Source organism: Aythya ferina (assembly GCF_964211825.1).
Source record: "Aythya ferina genome assembly, chromosome: 3".
Lineage (NCBI taxonomy): Eukaryota > Metazoa > Chordata > Aves > Anseriformes > Anatidae > Aythya > Aythya ferina.
The window spans coordinates 10,917,423-10,943,930 of NC_140298.1; the positions used below are offsets into that span (position 1 = coordinate 10,917,423).

The window sequence follows — 26,508 nt, forward strand, 5'->3', positions numbered from 1 at the left end:
AGTAGAGGATCCTGAAACCACTTAAGCTTTAGGGCAAATAAAAAACAGATGGGAGATGGGTGCGGTGATGAAAAGGTGTAGGCAAGGGGCCCATATCTGTCATTATTCCTGCAGCTACAGTTTAATTACCATTCCTAGGCTTTGGGGAAAGATTTAAAATAAAAAAATAAATTACGGGAAGGAGCACACGTTCTGCGGTTGGAAGATGCCCCTTAGCATCATCCTAAATCTCTGTTGAAGACTCTCAATATGCTTTATTCATCACCTCGAACAGAAACTGTTTCCCTAATCTCCAGCGTTAAGGAATTGCTGTGAGAAAGAAAAAATAAAATGAAGAAGCACAGCCCCACGCTTCCTTTCCTCCCTGAACTTGTGCTCCTGGTGCCAGCAACAGGAAAGCAGAGCTCTGCACATGGCACGGTGAAGACACGGAGCCCTCCTCCAGCTGTCAGGCCAACAAGCAGCTGTGCGTTGCAGTCCTGTTTTGTGCAGTTGGGTTGGGAAAACAGGCTGCAACAACAGGTTAAAGGAACATAGGGCATCTACCTGGGGGATGTTATTTAAAACTTATCTCAGAAGGTCATGCAGTGATGGTAAGAGGCAAAATTAGCACTACTCTAAAACTTAAGAAATACTTCTTTTTTTTATTGAGGCCTCTACTGGCACAGTGACTTTTAACAACAGGACAACAAATGACCCCCATTAGATAGGAACAAGTATTTCTGCATAAAGTAGGGCTAGAATAAAGCAAATTTTCCATTCAGATGTTAATACTTGCTGAAAATATCTAGAACTTTTTTTTTCCTTAACAGTTCTCCTGGTTGCTAGAACACAGGAAGAGACAGTTTAGATTTAAGAAATAACAACAACAAAAAAAAAAACTTGATTTTTCACAGTACAGACACAGCTAATGAAGCTTGTTTGTGGCAAATAGATGAAGTGCCTGCAGGGAGGAATTAACTATTGAAAAAGCTGACTAGTAAATGTTGACCAAGCTGTATTTAGCCCTTTCCCCACAAAGGCCAGGACAAGCAAACTAAGTCAAAGCAGAGAGTGGGGAGCATGAATTATCACTGAGCAGAAGTAAATCCTGACACCCTCCTCATCCCCACAAGAATACACAGTGATGGAATAAAGATATGGTGGTGGGCAAGGGAGAATGCTTTTTTTTTCACGCCCTATTAAGATCCTGTCTCCAAACACCTGTATTTAAGATGGTTTAAGATGGCAAATATCTGGCCTAGCCCTTGAGACAGATTCACCCAGAGCCAACCTGGAGATATTGTTTCACTGTAAGAAAACCCAAGCCATGAGGGACATAATGCCTGGGGAACATAATACAGAACAGCATCACAGTGGGCCAGGATGAAGAAGCTAGTTAAGCTTGTTTCGTAAGCCAGATAATGCATCACAATAAAGTGGGCTAGCCACTAATCCACATGGCAAGAGAGAATTGCAAGATTTCAGGTGCAAGAGCTGAGCTGCTTCAAACCAGTGTCTCTTCCTAGAAGCTACATGTTAACCCCCCTCGTACAGTTCTTGTATCAATTAAAATGAGGGCTGCACATGAAATAGCATACAAGGTAGCAATGCCAAGATTTTTCCGCAACAGAACATCATTATGTGGCTTCCAAGCATAGCCAGGGATGCTAAAATCAATAAAAATTAAGGGCTCTTCTCATTTTGCAGTACTAAGCATAGAGCTTGAACTAGAAAAGATTCATCTCTGAGGACATTTTTTTTTTTTTTTTAATTTTAAAGAAACTAGGGTGAAGGGAGGGAAATTTTAGCTAGGGAATGGAATAAGGGCGCTTTTCTCACTCTGTGACAGCAATCAATAGGGAACATGTTATTTTGTCATGTCAGATTTCCTCAGCATAAGCAGCTCATGATAGTTTTGTGATGAAAGTTATGTTAGAGAAAAACTGACAGAACTGCGATTTCCCAAAGGAAACAAAGCAAACGGCAGCTACTTTGAAAAAAATCTGATTTTATTTTTATATTGAAAAGACCTGTCAATTTAAATAGATGTTTTATTTCCATTCATGGTCTCAACCAGTGTCGTGTGTTAACATATCGTTCAGAACTGTATAAAAAAAGCCATTTGTGTTACATTGGTTAACATCCTAGAACACTGGGGTGGGGTGTGGGGAGGGTTTGAAGCAGCTTAACATTAAAAATAGGATGTTCCCAAAAAACTTACATTTGATGCAGCATCTTCTATTCTAATTTTATAGGAGCTGAAGCATATTGCAAATACAACTCAAGTTATTTGGTCTTCAAAAAAACCCATTAAAACCAGATTGCTTTCATAGCAATATTGAAGCTGTCAGCTGAGAGAACACACACATACACTCATGTGTGCAAACACACGCAGAGAACCACACTGAGCACAACTGGAACACCCCATTCAGTATGTGGATTACATATGCATTCTTCTGAATCCATGATAGCTGTAATTTAAAATGCTTTCTCTTTTTTTTTTTTCCTCCAATATATACATGGTTTCCATGGAAACCCAAGATACTGCATAATCGACTGACATTTATTACTCATGGTGCTGTGAAGTTCTCTCTTGTGAAAGGGCCAAATTCCAAATCCTTTACTCAAACATGCACATACCTAACCCAAGCCAATGAAGAGGGAGAATAAGGTTTAGAAAAGGGGTGCAGGGTCAAGGTCTAGATTTGAAAAATCACGTGGCAGATTGTCATTCAAAAAAGGTTTTTAAGTCATTCTTTGGTTTATTTCCATGATTCTCAATGCTGTCCAAAAAGCCCAGAGACAGTCACATGAGAAACCATAGCCCTAAAGCAAGCCCACAGCATTTTTAAATCTCGTGTATTAGATGTTCAGAAGACTACAGGAATTCAGAATACCCCTTACATTCATGTCCCCAAAAATCTAGTAACTGCTTAAGTGCATGCACTGAGGCATGACCGGCATGCCTGTAAATTCATATTGTTCAAGTTAAGAGTAAATATAGCTGCAAAAAACCCCACCCACCTATAATTAAATGGTCATTACTAGCAATACTATAGTGACTGTCTTGTTATTAAAGAAATGCAGACATGGTTTCTGCCTGTTTGGCTCTCTCGGCCGAAAGGAAGCTGTCTGCTCGATTTAGAAAGAAAGCGAGTTTTAGGAATCCAAGGGAGTTTAATATTTCCATGTTTCTGGGGTCAATTATTAATGTAAAGATATAGACAAATGGCAAGTATATGAAAGCACATCTTGTACATTCCAAGGTTTGGAAGTCAAAAACAGATCTTAACTTCCTTACGCTTAAATGTTACGGTAGGCTTGGAAAACCAAGTAAGAAGTGATACAATATTTCCATGAAAAGCAAAGTAGAACTAGGTCTAACTGGCATTCATATGCAAGCAGCTTTTTGCTATGTTTCATGTAAGGCAGATTTTATTTGCAAAGATAGTTACCGGTCTGCTAGCAGGAAAAGATACAGGCAACTATACTCAGAGAAGATGGCTGATAATTACTAGTGACAACTTCTATTTTTCAGTACAACTCAGCTTTAATGTACTTTCTGGAAACAGCATTTTCATCACTGGTTTTCCACTTCCTTCCCCATCCCATGTTAAGTATCAGATCTCAAGACTGGTCAAAATGAATCGTGGATATTTACCAACCGACAGCATCTCCTATTCCAATGTTATTTTTAACTAGAACAAATATAGGTCATTCTTTATAACCTACTGCCAGTGGTTGTTTATAAACATCTACTTGCTGCAATAAACACCGGTCACTGAAATATTCATTTGCAATAACTACTTGGCACTAGGTTAATATACTTGTAAAGTTTAATAATAAAGTGCTTCTGATGTACATACAAGCACTTAAAACATCAGACTTTTAAAACTTAGTTTTGGGGGGCTTAATATCTGTAATTACAGTTTTCACAAGCATTTCTGAAATCTCTTCAGAAGTTTAGAGGCTTCTGTCTCAGCACATCTAGGTTTCTCAACAATTACTGAATAGCTAACGTAACATTCTTGCTCCCTATGCTGAGATAACATAGTACCAAAATTTAGCTACAAAAAGAGAGGCATTTTTGGTCAGCCTGACCCCCAGCTGTCCTTTTAACAGAAAAGCAACACAGCTCAAACCTGCCTCCTCCCTCCAAAAACAAAAACAAAGACACCTAAGGCCACAAATTTACTTTTGCCAGAATATCCGGTGTTCCCTGGTTTGTGGCAACCGTGTGCATGCCCACTTCGAAAATACAGTATGAAAGCCCCACCACCTCTAAGGATTCTGATAAACCACCTCAGAAGCCAGTTTAGGCAGCAGTGCGTATGGAACCACATTACATTGAAACAGTGTTAAAGCCATTCCAGCTAGTTAAACTAGTTTCTAACTATGTTTAATCAAAATTCCTTACTGCAGGAAAGAAAAGTCTGAATGTAGAGAGAGGCAAAAAGATGCAAAGATAACCACCACAACGACCCAATAGCAAAAGCTCCTGTTTAAAGGTTTTCTTATGCTAAAAAAGGCACACAACCCCTTGTGAACTAGAGACAAAAGCTAGCGGTACTACAGCAATAAACCCAGAAGAAAAAGCCTACCAGAATTACCCAATTGCCTACTGGGAAGGAACAATGAAGTAGACAGGCTGCTCTTGCTCTGTTTTGTTTGCAGGGAAGTGGTCAAATTTAATAGTCAAATTTAGCCACATTAAGAAATATTTAACAAAAGCTACCCCAAGAAACCAGAACAAAACCTGACCTTTGGGTCAAAGGCCAAAGACAGGCCTTTCCATAGCATGTAGCTGAGTGAGTTCAGAGATTGGCAATGAAAGAAAAAAAGCTTTAGACATGTGATGGGAACAAGCTTTGGGATTTATCGAACAGTCACACCAAGCTTCTCCAAAACACGCACTCCCTTTTCTTGGTACTCTTGTCGGGTCATCCAGAAGTTGTCTTTGTCTTTCATGATGTCTGCTAGAACCGCGCCACCCAAAAACACCATGTGCTTTCGACGAGGTGGATCTTCAATTCGGATCTTAAATTTCTAAGAAGAAAAAAAAAAAAAACAAAAAAAAACCCTGTTACTAGGATTCTTGAAACAAAGCCTCTTGAAATAAAATTGTGCTTTCCACCAGAACAATGACATGTAAATCGTTTAGTGAGAAAAACACAACCAAAAACCTGAAGTGCTAGCACAGGGCACTCTGTGAGCTTTCAGCTTGCGCAACCGAAGTAAAATAACTACTTTGCACTGGAAATTAGAGACAGCTATTGACACTTCCCCAAAATTATACCTTCGGTGTATCCACAAAAAGCCCAGAAGTCAGAATACAAAATTAAAGACCACATTTTTACATTTCATGAACACGGAAAAGAGCGAAATACTTGCTAAGCTTTGATGGCTAAAATTATCAGAAGTTACCAGATCACAAAATATTTTAGAATTATACCAAGTTTTAGAAAGGCAGATGGAACAGATTCTAAATTTATACAATCTAGACCAGCGTATTTAATATTATCTTCAATTCTTTGATGTTCAAGCTCTAACTTCAAGAGCAAAAATGCGTACAGTCAAAGCTGTGAGTGCAACTGAGTCATTCTATAAAGATCTTCTGCAGCTATTTAGAATACTGTATTAAGAACTGGGGAAGTTCAGTTCAGCTTAACATCAGAAACTCCACTCAAAGGAATTTCTTTTGTAAATACCTCCTTTCTGAAAAGCACACAGCACTGCTGGCAGATAGAAGGCAACATTACCTCCAAAACACATTTGACTTTTGTCTGCTTATCACAGGAACCCATGAACAAGGAAAATGTATTCCACTTGAGGGTGTGTCAACTCTGATCTCTAAATTCTTTTTTGGGGGTGGGCATTTCACCCACATTACATAGTATGAATCAAAACTTTTGAAAAATAAAAATCACTTTTGCCCAGTTATGACTTTCTGCAACACAAATACTCATTAGCATTGTTCAATTTGTATTACAAGTTGTGCCGTAACATTTAACAGCACGTTTTACATTCAAACTAACCCAAGATTTTAGGAATGACTTGCTGTTAGCATTGACTGGAAGTGGCTTTATGGCACGTCCTTACATGCACAATAGGGGTGTGAAGAACTGAGATGCACCAAGCTTCTGCAAGTTGTGTGGAGTGTGACCAGCAGCTTCAGTCATTTCTGACTACTTGGTTCCCTCTAGTGGGGATTCAGGATAAACCTCTGCCCCACACAAATAAAGCAGTGACTCCATACTTACCGAGAGTTTTTCCACATCTCCTTTCAGAACTCGTTCCAGGTAGAGCTGTTTAAGTTCCCGCTCCAGTCGTGAAGGCAGCCCGGGGTACATGGTGGACCCTCCAGACAGCACAATGTGCTTATAGAATTCAGACCTAACCAAGAAAACAGTCTTTCTAGTGTCATATCATATACTCTGTAGCACAAATAGCTACCTGTTTGTACATGGAAATAAATACAAATCTAAACTGTCACTACACAAACATAAAGCCAGCTTTTGCCCGAGTTTGGCACGCTTGCTCATGCTTTTCCAGACGTCCTGGAAAGCAGCAAAATAAAACCAAAAAAACATTGCAGCTCCAAAATGCAATCCTTGCTTGTTCATACCAAAATAGTCAGGCTTCCAGACAAGCCATGAAGCTTCAAAGAGTCATCTCAGACTGATCCCCAATCCCAGCATATATCCTCCCGTAGCAGCGTGCACATTAACATCTAAAGCAAAAGATGGCATTTCGTTTGAATGCACTTCTCATGTCACCCCTGCACCACGACACAGGAGTTTAAGTGTCCTCCTGCTCTTACCTGGTATCAATGTCAGCAGCTTGGATGGTGTTAAACAGCAGCTCAGCCACACCGACCCCCTCTACGTTGATTAAGTGAGGCTGGAAGAGAGCCTCTGGTGCCTCAAACCGTTCTCCACCAACTTTGATAATTCTGCCATCTGGGAGCTAGTGAAGAGAAAACATATTTCAGAAGACTACTTTTAGCTGCTCAGATACAGAACAAAGCAAGAGGAAGTACTTACATTGTTACCTCATGTTTTAGAACAGGAAACTGTTGCTTATTGTCACCACTGCAAATGTCATTTAGTACTACTGAAACAAGCTATGAATTCTTCAATTCCTATAAAATTATAGATCAGGGACCAGACATATTGATACTGAAGTTCGAAACACTCCTAATACAGCTCCTAACCTTCACTTAAAAGATGATCTTACAACAACAGTAATGCTCCCCTGCAAAGATACCTTGTGTGCTATCACAGCAAGTATCCCCTAAAAGCAAGTTTACCTGTCTTGTTACCAGGTATTGGTCTCAAATGTGTCACAGCTAGACAGATGAAGCTAAAACAGTTCGACATGTTAGAGTATGTCCCCCTTCTCTACAAGTTTTTGTGCTGTAATATCGAATTTTCAAGTATCTACAAGGATGAAAACCAGTACAAAGCTTTATGAAAATCCTGGGAATAAGGAATAAGCTTTTCAAAGTTTTCCCAGAACCAGGTGTGAATCTACAGACTCACGTCTGGGAAGCGGGCTACTACCAAGAAAAACTTACAAGGAATCAATATTAAAGGCTACCTAATTTTATACCTAAGAAATTTAGGACAAGAAAAGTTGTCTCAAAACACTCACCGTGTAGGACTCAACTAGTACTGTGGTCTCTAATGCCAGTTTCTGCTCCTGTTCGATGTTGTATCCCACATAACATAGCTTTTCCTTGATCATGCGAACAGTCTCAAAATCAGCAGAATGGTTGAAAGCATACCCTCGCAGTAAGAGGAGCTAGAGTGAAGAGATTAGAATTGCAGTAAGTGTCCTGTTCGCATTATCAGATGTGCATGTTCAAAAATGTATCTTTTCAACTTTGACTCCCTTTTGGAACAGCAAATTTAGTATTAAATCAAGTCTGTCACAGTGTATCCATTAATAACAGAAATGAAAAACACAGATACAGCATCACTGCAAGTGGGAAATTTTCTTTCTTCACAACTTTCAGTACAATTGTTAGAAAGGGAAGTGAAAGATAACCAAAATAGTTCTTACATTTAGGTCTTCACTTCAGAACACCACACTATTCCACTTAAAGCATAGGATTTGTCAACGCAGAATATTGCTTGTATTTTTTAAAGCAAATAATCTACAAAACATACTGTCTTAATTAATAATTAGGTAAGAATCACTACATTTGCCACACCTTAAAAATGGTCTTTCTGAAAATAGATGAGTAGAACTGACAGAATATGATTTTGTTTTCATTTTACACATCAGGAAAGCCAAATTTGATTTTTTTTTTTCCTTTCCAAATAAGGAATAAAGTCCCTTCCCTTCTTAGACTGCTACTAAAAAAAATGTAAGTGAAGTCTCTGAATAATATCAATCCTATCACATCATTTCGATGAGAAAAAATACAAAGAATACTGGAGTTCTTTATGTAAGTAACATAAAAGTGATGCAGGGAATGCATATAGTGGTTTCTTGCTATCGAGGAGACATGCACCAGTGTGCCACAGCTATCAGCCTCAACTTTAAAAGATTCTTTTCAGCTTACCTTAATGAGGTACCTAGTGATATCCCTCCCAGCAATATCTAACCGTCTGGTGAGATGGGGGAGGGAGAAACCTTCATAAACTGGGCAAATATGAGTCACACCGTCTCCAGAGTCCACAACAACCCCAGTCAACAAACCTAAAAGAATGGGGGAGGCAGGGATGGGCGGAGAAAAAAAGTACACCTTTTATTAGTGCCTCCATAAATAGAGCAGAATAGTTTTATAATTGTCATCTTAACCTTGTAACTATCTTGAAACAACCTCTGCTCTCCCAAGTCATCATTCCGGGAAAAGTAATCACAATTTAAAATTCAGTTATTTCCATTCACCTCGGTTTTAAACAGAAGATTTTGACAGTAACAATGCTTTCTATACATTTTTTAAAGTATTGCCTTGACTCCTGCCTAGGTACTTACAGCTCTACCATTCACCATTTTATCCAGTGTTTTGACATCTTAAATTGCTCTCCAATTAAAGAGAATACGTAAGATCATTAAATGCTTGTTGGGTTACAAATTTCTCCTAAGATCCACCTGTATATGTGCAACCTGATATTAATTTCTCAAATATGAAGAAACTTAGAGCTATTCATGTCACAAATTTATCTTGTTATAATTATTAGGACTATTAGAATTATTATTAATATTATTATTGTTGATCGTGGCTGGTACTCAAAAACAAGACAATGGCTTCATAAGGTCGAGAGTATCTGGACCATACAGCACACATCTACATTTTTCCCCACAGGAACAGCATTAGGCAGAACCAGATCCACTTTCATATTCAAGAAATTAAATCCAGTGAGAAAAAGTTTACCATAAAAGAATCAAATATTAAGGTGCACAAAACTGAGATGTCAGAAGCATGTAGAGCATGCAACTTAAACATGTAGGACGCTGTAAAGGACAACTTTTAAGTTTTCAAAAGCAAGTGTTCTATTTGCATGCCACTTTGTATTTTTATTTTAGAAGGTCTTCAGCTTTCTTTTGGATGACGGTTCAGATTTCAGTTCAGATTTAGAGCAGAGTAGTTTAGAGTAGAGTGGAGTAATTGACCATTATACAGTAAAATACATGTACAATTACAACAGATTTTGAGACCGTATTTGTAAGGTAGTTAAACAGACCTAAAACAAAACGAAACCAAGGAAAATATCTAGAAAAAAAGTAATGGTGCTGTCCGTTGGGACTACAATAACACACTTCACAACAAATAAATCTATAATCCAGGTCTGCAAAAGTGGTTTGGGTTCAACTGCTTTTAATGACTTGTATGGCGGTCCCACCCTTCCAGTATCCTATCACTTTTGCTCTTGGAAACAAACTATGATGACATATTAATGAATACGGATGTTTATTTCCTGCCATGTGATGGTTAAGTACACCAAGTGACCAGTAAACAGATGTGAGAAGTCATGTTATTAGAATTCAATTGCTTGAATATCCTAGATCATAGATGGATTGCAGCCAACGGCAGAATTTCTGTTGAATTCAGTAGATCTGTAATTTTCTTCTCAAACTGACAATCATTTATTCTTGTTTATATACCGAAGAATCAACATTTTCCCAAACTGAAAATAGTGCAAAGTCACCTAGTCGACTGCTTGAAATTCACTTGCAGTAATACTTTTCTTTATCAGAAAATCAAAAGCATGTCATTAAAACCTGGAAGCATGCCAAAGGCTAAGTGACTACACCCTGAAACAATGATACCTTTGATAAACCAGGTTTTTGCATTTACAAGCACGTCTGCACAGTTTGTCCACAAAAATAACCTTTCAGTAGTTCCTCAAAACAAAAAGCAAACCCTTAAGATAGGATTCAGCTTGCTCACATCAGTGTTGAAGTAAGCCCAAGACCCATTAATACCACATTAGAGCTACAGCCTAACAATGCAATTGTAAGTTAAACATTCTTTAAGTTATCTTTGCCTACCTTGAGCATACAAAGTAAGGACAGCCTGAATGGCTACATACACCCCAGAAAACTGGTACGTCTCAAACATAACCTGCAAGATGAAGACAAAAATTAATCTCCAAATAAGGCAAGATTCTTAAAGAAATTTTCATGGATGTTTGAAAACTTTCTATAATTCTGCCTTTTTTTTTCCTAGTCAAAAAGGCCTTCCAAGAAAGTTTATTACACTCATTCTATACAAACATTTGAAACCTACTTGCTTTGTGGCAGTAATAGCACATTCAGTTCTATACCTTACCTGTCCATTCATACCAGATGAATCATATCAAGGAGCTACAACATTTCATATCCTTTTAGCAACAAATGTGAATAGTTTCAAGAAATCCATACTCCAATTTCTGCATTTCTGCAACTAAGCCGTTTTCTAAAGTGCTTAATGAGTGGGAGGCAGTACTTGTAGGCCAGCCAACTACTTCATTACTGAAGTGTGACTTTGGAAGGAAATGTTTGTTAAAGATGGATGCTCTAAGTCTAATGAGGTTCAGATTTTTCTCTTCTTCATATCCAGGTCAACAGTCTTCGTACAATTGCAGACTGCCAAAGACCAAACAGACTCCTACTCGTATCAGTCTAGAATCAGAGCGCTATCACAGACTGTTCTCTGCATCCGGGTCTTCCTCTTCCTTTCTTTAAAGTACAAGTGATGACAAACCTCTAAAATTAGTTCTAGTACAAAACCCACTATAACTGAAAAAGGACAGTTAGAACTACTCAGTTTCTACGTGCAGAACTATGCAGGTTTGCACAGTAACTCATTAAAACATGAAAGGTAATTGCCTGTCTTGTAGGCTAGGCTCCCTTAAACCCTGTATGATTTTCAGTGAAGAAACAGCCTAGGATTAAAGGATGTGCAGTTCATAGGATCTTGTCGGCTTTATAAACAAAAAGAAGGCCAAGTAAACAAATTGAGCTGCACAGCAGTTTCCCCCCTCAAAACGCTTTACCAGGAAAAACCAATGAACTCTGATCGTTTCAGCACATGCAAAGTTTTATTTTTGCTCCTCTGCAGCCTTCTGAGCACTTCCACAACTTCTAGGATTAGAAACTGATTAAATCCTAAGCACTCCCACAGTTCAAGTAAAAGACAGCTAAATATTTTTAAAGTAAAAAGCTGATGCCTGACAATTTTAGAATTCTGAACAATTTGAAGAATTTACTGCTAGAGTAGCATGATTTGAAATGGCTGGCCTATATCAAAACCCTGATCCTCGCAAAGCCATGCTAATTACTTCATAGCTATATCGAGCACAGAGCTGAACCCCTGGGAAGACTGATGCCTCCTTTCTGAGAACATTCCCCGCGAGCACGCCGTATAACAGAAGTCACGCAGAGAGGAACATGGAGGGGGCGAGCTGCTGAGCACCCTGCCATGAGAACACCAGGCTTTGGGTTCTCACAACCCCCCTAGCTGAACAGGGTGATACAAAAGGAAGTTTAATACAGTATCGAGATGCATTGGCTAAGAACCAGCAACACACTGCTGGCTAGCAGCTTCTGTAATCACCACAATTTTGCATATATGCAATACCTTCAGAAACAAGCAGCAGAAATGTCCACGAGAAAAGGAACAGTTGAAAGGAAGCAACTCGGAAAGAGATCCTGTTTGAGTTCTCAACATCTAAAAACAGTACTATTCCTAAGGATAAACCTTTCAAGCAAGCTGAGTGCTTACAAAATGAAAAACCAACACAAGAGAAATTTAAATTATCTTCATATAAAAAACTCAATACTCAAATTTCATTAGTAACTACCTTCACATGGTGTACTGCACTCTGAAAGTCACCCCAAAATCCTTTTGTACATAGCCTATACGCAGGGCTTTGTGGTTTGCTATTCTTATTTCAAGACACCTAGATCTGTTCTGGTTGACTAGAAAAATGCACTGACATGGGGCATTTATGTTAATATATTGAAGATGTAAATACAAAGAAGCACATTCTCCTGAAAAGATTCTTATTCTAGTGAGAGTAGCTTTTGGATTAGCTACTGATGTTCCAATTTGGTCCAGAAAGGAAGAACTAAAAAAGAGGGAAAAAAAATGAAATACTGGAATGGGACTAGAAGTGTCCATGCTAGAGCATCTCTACAGCCACACAATATGCCATGGAAGTCTGGGTGCTCCTGAGGGTACTACAGAATGAGAATGCAGGAGACAAAGAGCAAACACCCTGTTAAGTTGAAGAGTAATCCGCGTCTTGTACATACTGTGAAAGAAGCAGCACTTCTAAAATATGCATTTTACAACATACACGGTCTTGTGAACCGTTGCAGCTATTGGTACGTAGCTGAGTTTGATGGAGGGATGGATGGGGTAGAGAAAAAGAATCAGTGGAAATAGAATGAAATACAGCATATGGAATTATCTACCGTCTTGATAGGGTCCAGATGACTAAGCTGTTCTTATAAAATGCTACTGCAATGTATCCAGAAAAATGCACTAACATTTACTACAGGCTGTAGGAAAAATCTTAATTCAGTTCTCTGCTTCATACTGGGCTAGCCTCCCTGAAAAGGAAGAGTCGCTGTCAAAAAGAAGTGTAAATAGGTTGCAGTTAAAAATTAAATATTCCTAGTTGTCATAATGCTGTGATCCATTAAAAATATTAATAGAAACATTAAACTCCTGTTTAACTCAAGTTTAAATTTATGTAAATGGGTTCTAGTTCTCCCCGATCCTCTGGATGATGGTTAAGTATCCGTGATCTCTGGAGTGGTTTTAGGAAACAAATGGGACAATACAAATGTTTCATCAGACTTCAGAACCCATAGAAGGCTTCTCAATTTATGGTATAAAATTACTCAGTACCAGAATAACTAAAACCCAGACCACTGCATTTAACAGCAAACCAAACAAGAACACTTGTAGGCAGCTGAAAAGCAAAAAAGCCTGAACAGGAAATTCAACCATTCCTGCTGCATGGAGGCAACCCAGAATAATCCGCTATGTTCATCACACCACAGCTGAGACACAGCAGACCGTATTGCTAATGTTGGCTTATGTAGTACTTAGCTAACTGGTCCCTGATGTCCTTAAATGCTAGGAAACCTTCAATTCAGAAACACTAAAATTGTACAGTTTGATTCGTCCACATAAGTTTTTCCAGCTTCGCTTTACTTAGCTGGCTCCTGAGTCATTGAAACAAAAGTGCAAAAATATTCTCTGCCACATTGCAGAAAGCATTGCTATAACTGTGACAACAAATGGATTTTAAAGGCAGGGTCAGTGGGTAATGATAAATTCTTACTGTACTAACTGAGTTGGGGGAAAAAACACATACAACCTTTCATACTCACACTTCTGATACATGGGTAAGGTTTCAGACCTTTAGAACACATTTTTCCTGCCCTACCAGGTAGTTATTTTTAACTGAAAATTTTAATAGAATTTTTGCTAAACCAAATACATGCATTAATTGGAAATACATACGATGCTTGAGGAAAAAAAGCAAAAAATAGGAGATTTTTTGCTCTCTTAAAACACTACTGCTCACCAAAACTGAGTCTTTGTCACACAGTACTAGAGCCAATGTTTAGGTACAGAGCAAGCTGAGGTTTCCCAGTGCAGCACCATGAGATCCAGGATCCAACAACCCAGCTTTCCTTCTCAGAAGGCTTTCATTGGTAATCCCTACTATTAATCACAGCCTAATTAATTGGTTGTCATCACACCTTTGTCTCAACTACTTCCAACAACACTGCTCTGTCTGGCAAGCATCATCTTGTTCAATCCTCAAATCTCTTCTGGCTTACAGAAGTCCAAGTCATTTAAAGTAATTAACATTCATCCAATACCTAGTAATCAAAATATCTTAGATACCTGAAAACAAACATGCACTTCCAATTCTGTGTTTTGTTGGTGATATGGCTTGAGACAAGAAGCTCGGTTATAATTTTCGGATGAGGTAGGACTGTTTGAATTTGACCACAGTAGCCTTTATGACCAAGACCAAAGTTTTGGATAAAAAACAAAAGAACTGCTTTGCCTCAAACAGTTACTGGGTATTGTAAGATTAAAATCTTCTATCCATACTTCTAGGACAGCACATATTAGTTTCTACTAGACAGACATACCTCCACAATCTTCTCTCTATTTTTAGTTGGGTTCATGGGAGGTTCTGTAAGCAGTATTTTACAATTTTTTGTGTCAATATTAAGTTTTTCTGGTCCAAATGTGTAATCCCAGAGGTGCTTCATATCATCCCAGTTCCGAACTATGCCGTTCTCCATTGGATAATTAACTTCCAGCATTGAGCGTAATTCACTTGCTTCATCACCAACCATGAGATCCTGCAAAGTTTTAATAAAGAGACATGTCAGTGTTTGCAAAGTTTTCTAAACAGCAACATCCTCAAAAAAGTAACAGTGAGCTGCTCCAGCCTGTGTCCAACTGTGTTCTTAAACACTGCCTGCGTTTTAGAATCACTTTCAGGTGCTTAGGAGAGAAGTAGAATATATTTCATGTAGTATTTCAATTTGGCTGTTACCCATCCCAAACCTTTTCCAAAATAAACTTTGTTAATTCCACTCTCCAATTAATCTTAAACACACGAATGAAGCCTGCTAAAGCGAGATACTACAAAGACCTTTATAAACATAAAGGTTTCTCCACTGACAACTCCAAAATTCTTTTATCAAGTTCCCATTTCAAAAGGCCAAGATACACAATGGCACAGAAAAGTAGTAGGTGGGATCGGCAGAGTATTTTTCCATGCATGCTGCAAATTTCTGTGCATAATACCAAAAAAGGAATAATGAGTGGTACGTAAGCATACAGAGCAGTAGCAAAAGCAAAAAAGAGATTAGAAGTTCCACGCTATACATTGAAAGAAACAATGGTTTACATATTGCCTATGCCAGTAGGGTGTGAAGAAGAGGCATCTAAATATAAAATACACCCCAGACTGTTCCATGCCAGAAGTCCCAAGCCAAAAACCCCAGTAATGCATTCTTACACAAATGCAACCAACCAATGCATAGTTTGTACAGTCATCTCACACTAATTAAGCAACCTGTTTATTAAAGTTAGTTATGCAAACATTGCACATTCAGATTAGTAGCAATGTATCTTCTCCTTTCCCACGTATTTCCCAGACAAAGTACATCCAATATAACACTATCATTGTTCCCTGTCATATCCCACACTTCCCTAAAGAAGCCTTAACTAAATAGCTCATAGCTAGCCTCTAAGAACATACTTCTAGAGCACTGCTCCCATACTCTTTTCATTGCAAAAAAATGCCACCACAGTTTGCAATTACCGTGGCACCAAGACCTCTGAAGCAAAGGTTATTCAGTCTACTGTTCAACGCCAAGACGCACAATGAAGAAATCCAGTGCCTTTTTTAGAAGCAACTTAAGCAGCTTCTGGTGACCATTAGAAAGGAAGTTCATTGAAAATAATTTAAAACAAACCATTCTTCTTCCACCTCTTCTCCCTGACAAGGCATTTTATTTGTTTTCCCTTGCACAGCAGATCACACTCAGTTGTCTTGACTATACAGAAGACAGAAGTCAAGGCTTTAATATTTAAATCAAATGTACTTCAGTGAAAACATGCTATGAAAACTCCACCAGGTACCACATTACTCCTGAGAATTAAGGCAACAGAAACCCCACCAGTTGGAAAAATCGGAAGCCTTTTTTTGTGCACTGCTCTTTGAGACTTAATGTTCCTGAACAGGATGTAGTCTGGGAAAAGACACTACTCAAATATGCAGTCAAAGTCACACAAAACTTTCATGTCTTGTTAAAACGAAGCTAAAGGGCAGAACAAGAGCACACTAACAAACAACATGCACACTTAGTAGGATCAAGAAGGACAGTACAGCTGTAGTTGCAGAGAGAAACCAGTGTTTCCACCACTTTGGTGTTCAATAATGTCCGTCTAACTGGTATCTGAGGCTTTTCTCAAGCCCTTGGTTTGTAATGTTAAATAAAGCAATTTCTACTGTTAGAGGTACCGAGCTCACATTGACCATAAAGTGTTATTCTTGTACCTTGCAAAACTGCAGGTAACATTTAGAAGCAACACATAAAATATTCTCATTAATTAGTTGCTAGTAAACAAAAGCAATGAACAACATCCAAAATAAGTATGTATTCCAATGTAAGATGTAGAGCAAGACAAAACAATGAGTAACATCAAAAATAGCATAAGAGGTACTAGGTCCCATCAAGCAAAAATGGTAAACAAGCAGCACAGGGGCACCTCACTTACCATCTTTTTGTTATTCTACTTCAACGGGTCAAGAAAGGTGAAGAAAGAAGGTAGAAGTAAGAAAGTCAGAAAAGGCCTAAATGAAATTCTCAAATTATTTTAAGTATACAGCAGAAATAAGCTGAAAAAATGCACGTACAGCTGGAAATTATCTGAGTTAGTGTAGTTATGGCCAAGCTAACATTCTCGGGATCTTGGATTAAAACGTCTCTTTAAAGAAAGCTATTGCTACAAGTCACTGGCATGTCGTGTTTATGCATCTGATGCTGCATTTAAGATCTGCATTTTTCTCATAAATAGGACACTGTGCATAAATATTCTGTAACACTGGAATTTTACCCTGTACAAAATGTTTATCTGAACTGTACAAGACTGCACAAAGCATCTGACCATAACTAGCTCTGGCAAATGCTAAATTTAGATTGCTTTAAATATTCTTCTTTAAATACCCAAGAACTGAAAACAGTAACAAAAAATTCACCTATAAGCAGACCAATATGTTCAGGTATTATGGAACCAATATCCAATGGAAATAAAATCAAGAGATATTTAAACGATGGTAGCTACTTTCAGAACTGAAATAAGCAATCACAAAGTGCAGTAAGAGCAGGGTTTGAAAGCTCTTCCCTACAGCAAGCAATGGAGGCGGGAAGATAGGAAAATTAAAGCCACTGAGAAGCGCTCTAAAATATTTAAAGCATATGTGTACAAACATTGTCCAAAATTATACTAAGGCCATTTTCATGACTAATGAGATTTTTCCTCCTTCAATTAAATTTACATCAAGTCACCTGACATGTCAGAAGCCATACGATAACTATCAGCACCATTAAGGCAAACCTAGTTATTTTGCAAATTGTGTCAGAGGAAAAGTGCTTAGAGTTTCTGGCAGCTCCCTTTACACAGGCAGCACCAAACAGGCTGGTCAGAGCACGGCCTCACTTCAAACCTGGAGAAAAAAAGAGCATCTCCAGGCTGTCTTTGGCAAAAAATAAGCAGAACTGCACACCTGGACTATGGCTCAACAGGTCCCCTAAGTCTGATCTGCCCTAAAACCCTGTCTTAAGTGGTCAAAGCTACATGACAGTGCTGCCTTCCTAAGGTTATTAACTCCCAATACCTGCTTCAAAGATCACTAAATCAGTTAAAACTAGAGAGCAGTATCTATGCTTCTGGTTTTTTAAGTTTAGACGTTGCAATTTCCAGCAAAATAATCCCTGTAATAACTGACCTTTTGTGTTTATGCCCTGAACTGAGGGTAGGAGAAAAGGATATATCCCTGCTACTGAGGCTGTAGCTCTACAGTCACTTCAAAGACAGCAGCAGATGCATAAGGAGGCTGTGACCATGCTCTTTCTAACCAGCTCATGACTCTCTCTTCCATTGTGCTTAACTGCTTCTATGGCCACATAATGAGCCAAAAAAAAAAAACCACACAGGAACTAATGAAGATGAAAATACCTAAATATCAGCATCCCAGTCTGGTCAACTCCTTGGCATCAAGAAAGCTGTCAGTCCTACAATGCATTCCTATAAGTGGTCCTGACTGCTACTCACCCTCAAAAAAATTCACCTTGATGTGAAATGAGAATCCAGAAGGAGAAGATGGACAAAGCAACGTGAAATTGGCAACTCACTAGATGGACAATAACCACTGCTCTGATCAGCTTCCAGACTTTTCACAGCATTTCTGAATTTCACAGGAATGACAGCCTTTCTGAATACGTTTCACAAGTTAAGCAGCTAATCTTCTTGACAGTTTCCCTTACTCAGCTTTAAACTTACACCATAAGATCTTGAAGTGAATGGCTAGATTTAAGTTTTGGCTTAAAACTCATCTGCTAAAATACATTTTAAGAAATCTGCAGAATCTCACAAAGGAAAGTGGTACACACACCTAATAAGTCATCCTACTGGCATATCCAAAGTACCTGCAGCATGGATTTCTCCTCTTGATACAAAATTTTCTTAAGAAAGAGTGACAAGCTATTATAGAGAGATGGGATAAAACAGCTAGGAAGAATGAAGACACACTTTACGCTCTCTAAAATACACCTGTGTGATCCACGCTCAAGTAGAAAAGGGACAACATATGAAAAATTGTGGTTTATTGGTTCTTTTGCAGCTGTCTCATAACAATTACCCACTTTTACCACCTATTTTTCTAATTCAACGCTGACATCTGTAATGATATTGATCTAAGCTATCCAATAATCAGGATGCCAAAACTGGCAGGACAGGCTCTATCAGATCAGCTAGAAAGAAGACATGACTTCATTGATATGATTTTGTAACAGAGAATTTTTTTTGGACTTAAGACTTGTTAATTTCTATATATAGATCCATATATAAAAGCAGTTTGGGAAGGTCTGACATCTTTCGTTCTCTTGAAGTACCAGTACTGCTTTCTGCTGCTTCTAGGCAGCAGCAGCAATCAGATAACTAAGTTCTCCTCGTCAACCACAGGGGTCTGAAAATAAGGAAACAAGGCTGGACAGAAATTTTTCCCCCCTTTACTAAGCCGTTCCTCAGAAGCAACATGGAAAGCAAAAATGAAAGCTTGTGCATGTGTGGTTCTACTGGATCTTCACTGGTTTAAATGGGGGTTTCTACAGTTCTGCACCCTCTTCCGCTTCTTCCTCAAGTTTCTGCTTCTTCTGCTTTGCCATCAAACTAGAGCTTTCACAATTGTCTTAGGAGGCAGTTAAAACTTTACCTGACAAAGAAATTACTCTTTTTCAGCTGCATCAGGTCTCTAAAGCAGCTCACCACATGACTGCACAAGCATTATGGCCAGCACAAGGTGAGAATGTGTGGCTAGAAGCAAGAAAAGAGGGTGTAGGCACAGCAGGGCCAAGATGTTTCCTGAAGTCTGTATTGCAGAAGCAATTACTAACATTTGAAGCGTTTCTCTGTAATTACAAAAGAAAAGTGAGAAATAATGGCTCCTCAAACATAAGAGGAGGATTTCGGAGCAGTGGTTCTCCACCAAAGTAGTAGCCTGAACACAGCCTTTGTTTCTAACTGGTGGTACATTACTTCTGTCAGCAACAAAAAGAAAACAAAAGCAATAGAAACAATGAAATGCAAACACAGCCGAGGTTAAGCACCTCATACAAGATCACAGATGATCACAGCAGAAAGCAAAGTGTACAGAAAGACCTGGACGCTTCATCAGTTCGTTCATAATCTTACAGTACATCTCGGTGACAAGTACCAACCACTTAACCACTTCTGTCTGATACCATGGAATCCTAAAATGGTTTGGGTTAGAAGGAAACTTCAAGATCACCCAAGTTCCAACCCCCCTTCTCCTCCCCCATGGGCAGAGACACCTTCCACCAGCCCAGGTTTCTCAAAGACCCCACCCAACCTGATTTCTGCCTTCTAATCTTGCAATCATTTAGATATTGGCATTTGAAGTCCCTTTTGGCCCAGAACTACCTGAGCCCTACCTGCTGCCTCCTCAGCTGTACTAGCTGAAGGCCTCTGCAGAACTTCACACTATCCTCTTGATTACTTCGTAATACGTGACAGGCTAAAACCCAACACAGAAATTAATCAAGAGATACTGAAACAGCACAAATGAGAATACAGGAACAACCATTTTCAAACATTGTGAGAGCAGTATGTAGGGCACCCGTTAACTTATCTGTTAAACAAATAACAATAAAAATAATTACCTTGATTTCAATGTTTCCCACTTTAGCCGTTGATCTTATAATAGGTCTTCCAACCAAAGCTGGAAAAATGTGCTCTGGAAAATTTGAGCCTGCATAGCCACATTTCACAAACTGAAAAGAAAAACAATTTTATTAGAGCACGCATTACTTTATTAACAGAAACCTGTCTCGGGGCAAAAAAAAAATAAAGTCTCAGGTTTAAGAGCATGTGCCCATACAGGATTTATGTTTTCACATCACTTCTACAGATCTACACATCTGAAATATTTAATAGAGAATTAAAGTATCTTCCAAAATGTTTTCTAAAGCAGATTGTTGGAAACATTACTAAAATGACTACGTACACTGAGAGGTATAAAAGAGTCTAGTGTTCAAATCTGGATTTCCTGCCACACTATAGCAAACTCTCCAGCAAACTGAAACCTACCATTCTGTGATGGAGCACCTTATAACAGCACCCAGTGAGACCCAATTAACTTGCCTTTCCAATTAGCACAAAGATCAGCGTAACAAATTACACGTTAGAAAACACAAAACCTTGTGAACTCAGGTGTTACACTGCAATAAAAAAGGGTTCATCTGGAACCAGCAGAGATGCTTCGTGCAAGTCAGTTTCCTCAGGAGTTTCAAAACTTTCAGGATATATTTTAAGGGAAAAAAAAAAAAAAAAAAGTTTGCAGTTAACACTTCTAAAATGTACAGGCCAGAGGCAAAGTCTCAGCTGATGGTAGCTCGTACTGACCAGGATACCCTGAGAACGTGCTTGCTCCTCAAATACATACAGAAAGAAGTTTCACACTGCTAGGTCCAAAGATACACCGTGCATATGCTAAGAAAACATTAAGGATTAATTGAGCATAAAAAAGTGTATAGTGACTGTACACAGTCCCTAGGGGAAGCTCAGTTGTAAAACAAGAAGTTAGGATTGCCCCAACAAGAAGTTACAAGTTCAGCTAACTGCGATCAGCAAGTTATGCTCCTCAGCCATCCTGCTCTGATGCCTACTGCAGTTCCCATGGCGCAGGCTTCTCTGTTTCTGGTGCACGTTTTATTTACCGTGCTGTAACAACACGACAGAACAAAATCCCGTGGTTCCGAGCCAAACATTAAGCATTTTCACCTACAAAATTACCAAACCATCTAGGTGTAAGAGAGCATCACAGGGTGGAAGGAACCTTGGGAGCTCTCTGGTCCAGCCCTGGGCTCAACCCATGCAGCGCTGAACTCAGACCACGCTGCTCAGAGCTTTGTCCAGCTGGGTGTTGGAAGCCTCCAAGGACAGAAAATTCACAGCCTCCTTGGGTAGAGCTCAAGAGTACAGCTCCTTACAGCCAAGGGAAACTCTGTCATTATGGGTAACTCTAACACGGGAAGTCACTTTCTGTTGTTGCTCTGAATTATTTGTCTTACTGAAGGACAAAGGGCACCCATTTCGGAAAGACATTTATCAAGCCTGTTCTGGAAAGAGCCAAGAAACATTGTAGTGAAACTTGGGCTACTAAGGTGGGGAGGGAATACTTTGCTTTCGTGCCCCTCATTTTTCACAGCTCAGAAATTGTTCTCTCCATTGGCAGAACTGTTTTAAGTACCTAAAGAAAGACACTGTGTATAAAACTCATTTCACTCAGTCGACTTCAATCCATGTTCTGCAAAGAGGCAAGTACTTATCGACTCCCTGCCTTGCGTTCAGGCCCAAAGTACCTAGGAGTCACACAGATCTTATCTGTGTATTCAGGAATGCAGCGCTGCTAAGCAAAGAGTAGCCACAAGCATTTTTGGATCACGCTACCTGAACACGCCACAAGTCTTTACCAGAAGTTTTACACCACAGGAAACATTTGAGACGTTTTGAAGGACTGAGCTGACTGCAAATAAAGGTGTACAGATTCTTAAAAATAAATAAATAAGGAAACACACACACACCCCTCCCTTTCAGACTTACTGCTTTCAGTCATGCAATTTTAGTTGCTACTACAACGTTTAGTCGCTACTACAAGGTGCTTGTTACAGACTAGAACTTGGTTGTACAGCAGAACCTGGCCAAACGTGAATGAAGTTCTACAAAACAGCCCTTATAATCCCATCTTCTATCTTACGGTTTCACAGATTATTCTGAGTATAGCCATAAACACCTAAACCTTCACACCCATGCAGCTGTTATCTGGTTTTCCTCTTTTCTCCCCTCCCCCAGAATGAAGTAACTTCCCTACCAGTCATCAGCAACCGCGCTGGTGAACAGAAGGAACAGAACCAGCACCACCTAAATGAAGCTTTACAACTCCAGCCATCAGAGCACCCCTCAAGGAGCTTCAAGACACCCACCTGCAGCTCCTGCTGGCCAGGCAAATAAACCCTGAGGTTTATGCAGCAGTTGTGATGCACAACCAAAGTAAGTGCAAGTTGATTAACCTTAAAAGTACCTCTGGTAACCACATCCAACTACAGTGAGCTAGAAAACACTGACCTGCAGAAGCACTGTTCTGAGTTCCTACTATCCAAACAGCATTTTTAACTTCCAGCCCTGTTCTATGCCAAGTCCTCTAGGCCTTGACACACCTTCCCGGGATGCTGCATAATAGTAGGATATCAGCAATTAACAAATCCTACAACCAGATTTAGTCTATGCAACACAAGATGAGCAAGGCTAAGCTTAGACTTCTACTAATTCCTCCCTACCTCTTTCAGGTTGGAACTGAGAGTCTTTAAATGACATTTTTACTAAGTCTGGTAAGCTCTGTATAGTGTTTACCAAATCAAAGGGGCAAAATTTTCTCTCTCTTCCTTCCCTTCAATTTTTGCCCCCCTCCCCAGGCTCCATGAATATTTAGTGAAGATGAGAACAAGGCAGCCTTGTACGTCAGCATCCCCATCAATGAGAGCATTCTCAGTGTAGTATCCTGCCTGTCACGACACTGGATATTCAGCTGGTTCAGGAGGTTGATGATGACGTAGCGTTAGATGCTATGGCTGAGGAACCAGGCTTGACAAAAGTACCGAGAGATAACTGACAGGTAAAAGCATCTTAGAAACAAAACTGTATCCATATCATAGATCCTGGACTGTTTTGGATTTTTGAAGGAGAGTAAGAAACGTAAGACATTTATCTCTCCCTTACAAATGATCCTCCAAAATACTTAACTAAACATTATAAAATTGTTTGGAATATAATCACCTTCTCTTTTCTGGTGCCAGACATTAAACGCTCACTGCTCTTTCCACCCTCTGTTTGAAGCCCTTCATTGAAATTTAAGAACAGTGCACTTATTCCTCTGCCACCCATTATCTGCACACCCCTTGTGACAATTATCAAATAATTTCAGGACAATGCTTAGCGTACACCACGGCTCTAACAATAACATCACCACTCAATGAATTTATGCATTGCTGCAAGGAAGCCAAGAGTTCAACATCATTCATTTTTTGCAAGTGTTTGCTATACATTCAAAATGTTTTAAGAATAGCTGCTTCGTTTGCCTGTCTGCAAGACCACGTATGTAAAAGATTTTACCATATATAGTTTCTTCTCCATTGCACTGTGGTTTATACTGACTCTTTCACTTCCTACTGAGTCATCAAACAGTAAGAACTTGTACGTATAAGTATTCTTTCGAACTGAAAGAATGAGGAAGCTCACAGACACGTCACGTGACAAGCTCTAAAATGAGTATTGATATTCTCATTAGATATCTGTGCTTGACTCCTTCTATTGATGCAATTCTCAAGCAAAACCCCTAAATATTATCAGGAAAAGTTGACAGGCCTTATCGCTTGTCCTGTAACAAAAAGAATGCCCACTTCTAGTGCTTTGGTACTTAAGATGCCATTGCCAGCCTCTCTCCTACACGTGTTGCAAGAACTTCCTTCTAGTCACCTCTTCCTCAAAGCAGCGAGATACATTTAAAGTCATATTTCAGCATAACAAGAATTTTTCAAAGACAGGTCTATGGTAAAAATAGAGAATAGAAAACTCACTCAGGTGTAGTTTTAATGTAATATTTTTGGCACTTAATTTTAATCATGGCTTATCTCAGTGTATCAGAAATCCTTTTGATATAAAGCAGCTCTTCTTTGTCACAGAGAAAAATGGTTATTATAAGAAGCATTTTGACAATATAGGACAAACTTCATTTTCTCAATACAGCTGAGGTTTCCAAGATTTACTGATGTGAAGAACAGAATTTTCTTCTAGTTTAATTCTCCCAATTTGACCTAAATATTTCTACTTGACTTATTTAACAATAATTATACCCTGATACTTTGTTCTTGCACGCAGCTATCTCTGGGACCAGGCTACGTCCACATGTGTGCGGTTCTGCTTGGAGGCAAAACACAACCCAAAGCAACAGAAGCTGAAATGACACAGGCCCCTCCTCTTTGGCACCCTCGCAGCAGCACAAAGGTATCTTACACTGTTGTAGTTATTTATATCCATCTGCTTCAGTTCAGAGGGGGAAAAATGCATCGTCTGCCTCTTGATTTATAAACTGATGCAGAGCTGTTACACTGTACAAAGCCTGTGTTCCAAACTTACCTTGGGAAACAGTGTAAAAATAATTGTTTCTACCCTTGGCTCATGCCTTCCTGGGACTAGCTACAGTGCAGGGCTGTTGTCACTAGCTATACCCAAAACATTTTACAGTTTGGTGATTTACTGCTATTTAGAGGGCAATCCTAAGGGATGAAGTCCTAAAATTTTATTTGAGTATGGGCCTCTCGGAATCAAGCCTGACAAGAAACACATTAAAATATCTAAAAAAAAAAATAGAAATACCCATACCACACAGAAAAAAAAATCCACCAGCTTCCACGTTCATTTGTAAAAAGGAAGTGTCTTATTTTTCTTTCCTTTTTCTAACTGATATTGTAAGAAGTACCCAGAGGCCCTAGACCTCAGCCCCGTTAAGGATAATTTTTCCTAGAAGGGGAAACATGAGAAGGCAGGGGAGCTGTCAAACCCTGTCAGCTGTGTGGTTCTTCTTTCCAACCATTTCAGATGCTAACTGCAAAGCGTGAATCAGGAGGCCGAATCCTTAACAACATCACCCTTTGTCTCCACTATTCCACCCTGGCTTTTGAATATTTCTTTTCCTCCTTTATCCTAAGCGGTTGCCAAGCATATACCCGGCCATCCCGGGGCCGCCAGCGTGCCGGCGGCGTTGTTAGCCCAACGGGCACCGTTTCTTTAACGGGGGGAACCTTGCCCGCCGAACAAAGCTCCCGAGAGGGATCTCCACGCCCAGCACCTTATCGCCTGCCTCGCAAATGGTACCTCCCGCACTTCCTGCCCAGGCGCCCCGCAGCCTGACAAAAGGCCGGCTTCCTGCCGCCTCCCGGGGAGGTGCTGGGCACCCCGCGACCCTCCCGGGGCCCTCCCGGTTACCGGCTCCCAGCGGGCGGCCCCGCAGCCCCCGCGGCCCATTCATTCCCACCGCGTCCCCTCCCGAGGCCAGGCCCCGCGCTCGGCCTCCCCAGCCCCACAGGGCCCGCTGCAAGCCGGCCGGGCCGGCGCCCTTCTCCTTCCTTCCTCCCTCCCTTCCTCCTCCTCCTCCTCCTTCCCGTCCCACCCGACCTCCAGCCGCTCTCCCGGTACCGGCGCCGCCGCCGCCGCCACTCACCCCGGTGCCGTTGTCGCACACCACCACCTTCCTGCCCAGCGTGTCCATCCCTGCTGCCGCGCCGCCCAACGGCCCAACCGCCGCCCAACCGCCGCCCAACGGCCGCTACCCGGCACCGGGACACCACCGGGACCCCCCCTCCCGCCGCCGCCCGCCGCCCCCGCCGCGCACGCCGGAAGCCGTCAGCGCCCCGCCGCCGCCCAATCACGCGCCCGCCGCCCCGCCCGCCCCGCGCGCCCCGCCCCGCCCCGGTTGCCATGGCGGCGGGCGGCCGGCAGGGGGAGCCGGGCCGTAATGGCGGCCGTGCCCGCCCCGCCCCGCCCTGCCGCCGCCACCCCCCCACAGGCAGCCTGCGGGGTGCCGGGGGCGTTGTGTCCTGCCAGGGTTCGCAAATAATAAACAAGAAATAAAGCAACAATGTCCCTGCTTTGCCTCTGGTGGCCACCAGATCCCCCCTCACACCAAT

At 40.4% G+C, this 26,508-nt stretch overlaps 1 protein-coding gene across 1 annotated transcript; it reads right to left on the reverse strand.

The window, feature by feature from the left end:
• Positions 1-1,970: 1,970 nt before the first annotated feature.
• On the reverse strand, positions 1,971-26,204 carry ACTR2 (actin related protein 2). Its single transcript, XM_084514606.1, has 9 exons — positions 26,043-26,204; positions 20,428-20,538; positions 14,599-14,814; positions 10,486-10,558; positions 8,552-8,688; positions 7,636-7,785; positions 6,803-6,948; positions 6,243-6,375; positions 1,971-5,028 (listed from the first exon to the last, which is right to left on the reverse strand). Exons 1-9 carry the CDS (start codon positions 26,088-26,090, stop codon positions 4,858-4,860), a joined length of 1,185 nt encoding a protein of 394 aa, XP_084370732.1. The 5' UTR covers positions 26,091-26,204; the 3' UTR covers positions 1,971-4,857.
• Between the last annotated feature and the right edge of the window lie 304 nt (positions 26,205-26,508).